General features: G+C 48.8%; 2 protein-coding genes across 2 annotated transcripts in view; one reads left to right on the top strand and one right to left on the bottom strand.

Annotated features, from left to right (window-relative positions):
* The first annotated feature begins 1327 nt into the window (after window positions 1-1327).
* SNAPIN (SNAP associated protein) lies at window positions 1328-2421 on the top strand. Its single transcript, XM_011381065.2, has 3 exons — window positions 1328-1555; window positions 1812-1858; window positions 2044-2421. The coding sequence occupies exons 1-3, from the start codon at window positions 1413-1415 to the stop codon at window positions 2202-2204; spliced, it is 351 nt and encodes a 116-aa protein (XP_011379367.1). The 5' UTR covers window positions 1328-1412; the 3' UTR covers window positions 2205-2421.
* ILF2 (interleukin enhancer binding factor 2) overlaps window positions 2272-2463 on the bottom strand; it is a 7586-nt gene continuing 7394 nt past the window's right edge. The window contains exon 12 of the mRNA XM_011381079.2: window positions 2272-2278. Coding sequence (XP_011379381.1) covers window positions 2272-2278 — 7 coding nt within the window. The remainder of the gene's footprint in view (window positions 2279-2463) is intronic.

A 2463-nucleotide genomic window follows, 5' to 3' on the forward strand; every position in this document is an offset into this window, starting at 1 on the left:
TGGAAAAGGAAAGCTAGCTCCAGGGCCACAGGGGAGCGGACTTATGTAGACAGAAGTCCCCACCCCTGGTCCCTGATTGATATGCCTTCCTCATACAAATGAGGACTCTGAATCTTCGCAGTGCAATTGGTGCAACAGGTACTGTCCTGATTGGTCAGAATGGAGCCACTGTGATTGGTCAGCAAAGATACTGATGGGGGAGGGATATAAGCTGTAGAGTTCTGATTGGACAGGAAAAGCTTCAGTACTATTGGTTGGAATACAATTCCAGGAGCTCCTTTATAGGGGCTGGCTCAGGCAGCAGGAACACAGTGCAGGCCAGCAGTTCAGTGTCATCTTTTTCCTAAAGCATGGCTTTAGAAGTGGCTGCTGGGCTGTTTTTAAATGTGAACCCAGTTAACCACAGGAACCCTTCTTGGTAGGTATCTTCTTTCTCGGGGGGTCAGCAATTTCTATGGACACCTTTGCCTTCCAGGAGCATTTCTGTATGCTCATCTTCTTCCATGGCCCATAGAATTGTGAGCCACTGGAAAACATTAGAGCTTAAGGGACAGGGGGCTGTGACTCTTGTTGAAAATTCAACAAGAGATGGAAACTTTCCCGAAAGCCATGAAAATGAAGGAGGAAAAAAATGAAAGTATGAGAACACATGAAGGTTTTACTGTGGAAAAATACACATAAAATTTACCACTTTAACCATTTTTAAGTATATAGTTCAGTGGCATTAAGCAAATTCACATTATTGTACAACCATCACCACCACTCACCCCATAATGAAACTACTCATTAAACAATAACTCCCCCTTCCCCATGCCCCTGGCACCGCTGTTTCATACAGAGATAAAATCACATTTTACCTCCATGAATTTGCTCTAGGTACCTCATATAGGCGGCATCAGAAAATATTTGTCCTTCTGTGTCTGGCTTATTTCACTTAGTATATCTTCAGGGTTAATCCTAGCATGTAACAGCATTTTACTCCTAAGGCTGAATAATATTCATATACAGTTTTGTACATATTTTAGGGCCATTAAAAACACTTAAATTTAGAGATATAAATCTATACTATGAATATATTTTTTTCATAAAGTTTGCATAGGAAGACTATGGTCAAGGAGGGATATAAGAATTTGTTTTTCACCTTTGGAGAAAAAAAGTACCCCTCCCCTGCCACCACCCCCCCCCAAAAAAAAAACAAAATAGTGCCTTCCCTAGCTCCCAAAGTCAGGTGCTACTCAAAAGCCCCGCCCCCTGGAGGCCCCTGAAGAACTACAACTCCCGGCAGCCCTCAGGCCCCGCCCCCCGGCGACTCCATTTCCCAGAAATCCCGCGCCTCGGTCCGCCCCGCACTTCCGCGGGCCTCAGTTCCCGGCGACCCTGGCGGCAGGTTCCGGGCGTGAGTGCAGTTTGTGATGGCGGGGGCTGGGTCCGCCGCTGTGTCCGGCGCAGGAACCCCGGTGGCGGGGCCCGCAGGCCGCGACCTCTTCGCCGAGGGGCTCCTCGAGTTCCTGAGACCCGCCGTGCAGCAGCTCGACTCTCACGTCCACGCCGTCAGGTGCCCGGGAGGGACGGTCGGGGCGGGGTCTCACCTGGATTTGGCATTGTAGGGGCGTGGCCACGAGTGGGCGGAGCCACGATGGATGCCTGCTGGCGTTCTGTTGGGGCTGAGAATGAATTTGGGGCACTGATTGGAGGCTGGGCAGACCCACAGAAGGCCGCGGAGTGGGGAGTGAGGCTGAATTCCCTCGGCGCTTGGGACACGCAAGAAACAGGGCTGTTGAGTTCTGTACAGACCTTGTACCTCTTTGCAGAGAGAGCCAGGTGGAGCTCCGGGAACAAATCGACAACCTAGCTACTGGTGAGTACCGTTTTACCAACCTGTGGGCTGGGTTTCTGTCGCTTCCAGCACATCAGCGCTGCCAACAGACTCTCTTAAGTTTCTCGTTACTGTAGTCCATGTGTGTGCAAGTCTACTAGCCGCCTTTACCTAAGAAAAAGAAGTGAGCCAGTAGGCGTTAGTTGCACCTTACTTCCGCCCCCCAGAACTGTGCCGTATCAATGAGGATCAGAAGGTGGCCCTGGATCTCGACCCCTATGTGAAGAAGCTCCTTAATGCCCGGCGACGAGTTGTCTTGGTCAACAACATTTTACAGAATGCCCAGGTAAGTTTCCTGTCCGCGGTGATTCTTTGTTCTGCTTTGTAAGTGTCTTGGGTATTTCTCCAATTTTCAAAGGATGTCTCAGCCCTCAACGTAATGAAAGTCATAATTTTTAACGTCTTTGGGGAAAGGGAGTGTTAACCAAATTAGTGTCTGCCATAACAGAACTCAGTTATGCTCAATGCCATCATTTATACTTACATAACTTAGATTACTTTGAGATGGAACAAGCCTAAGCTATTTTCCAGGTGACATGGTGAGCTCTGAAGCCTCTCACAGAGCAGTTATTGAAATTCCAAATCTC

This window comes from Pteropus vampyrus, unplaced genomic scaffold (genome assembly GCF_000151845.1).
Source record: "Pteropus vampyrus isolate Shadow unplaced genomic scaffold, Pvam_2.0 Scaffold426, whole genome shotgun sequence".
NCBI classification, from domain to species: Eukaryota; Metazoa; Chordata; class Mammalia; order Chiroptera; family Pteropodidae; genus Pteropus; species Pteropus vampyrus.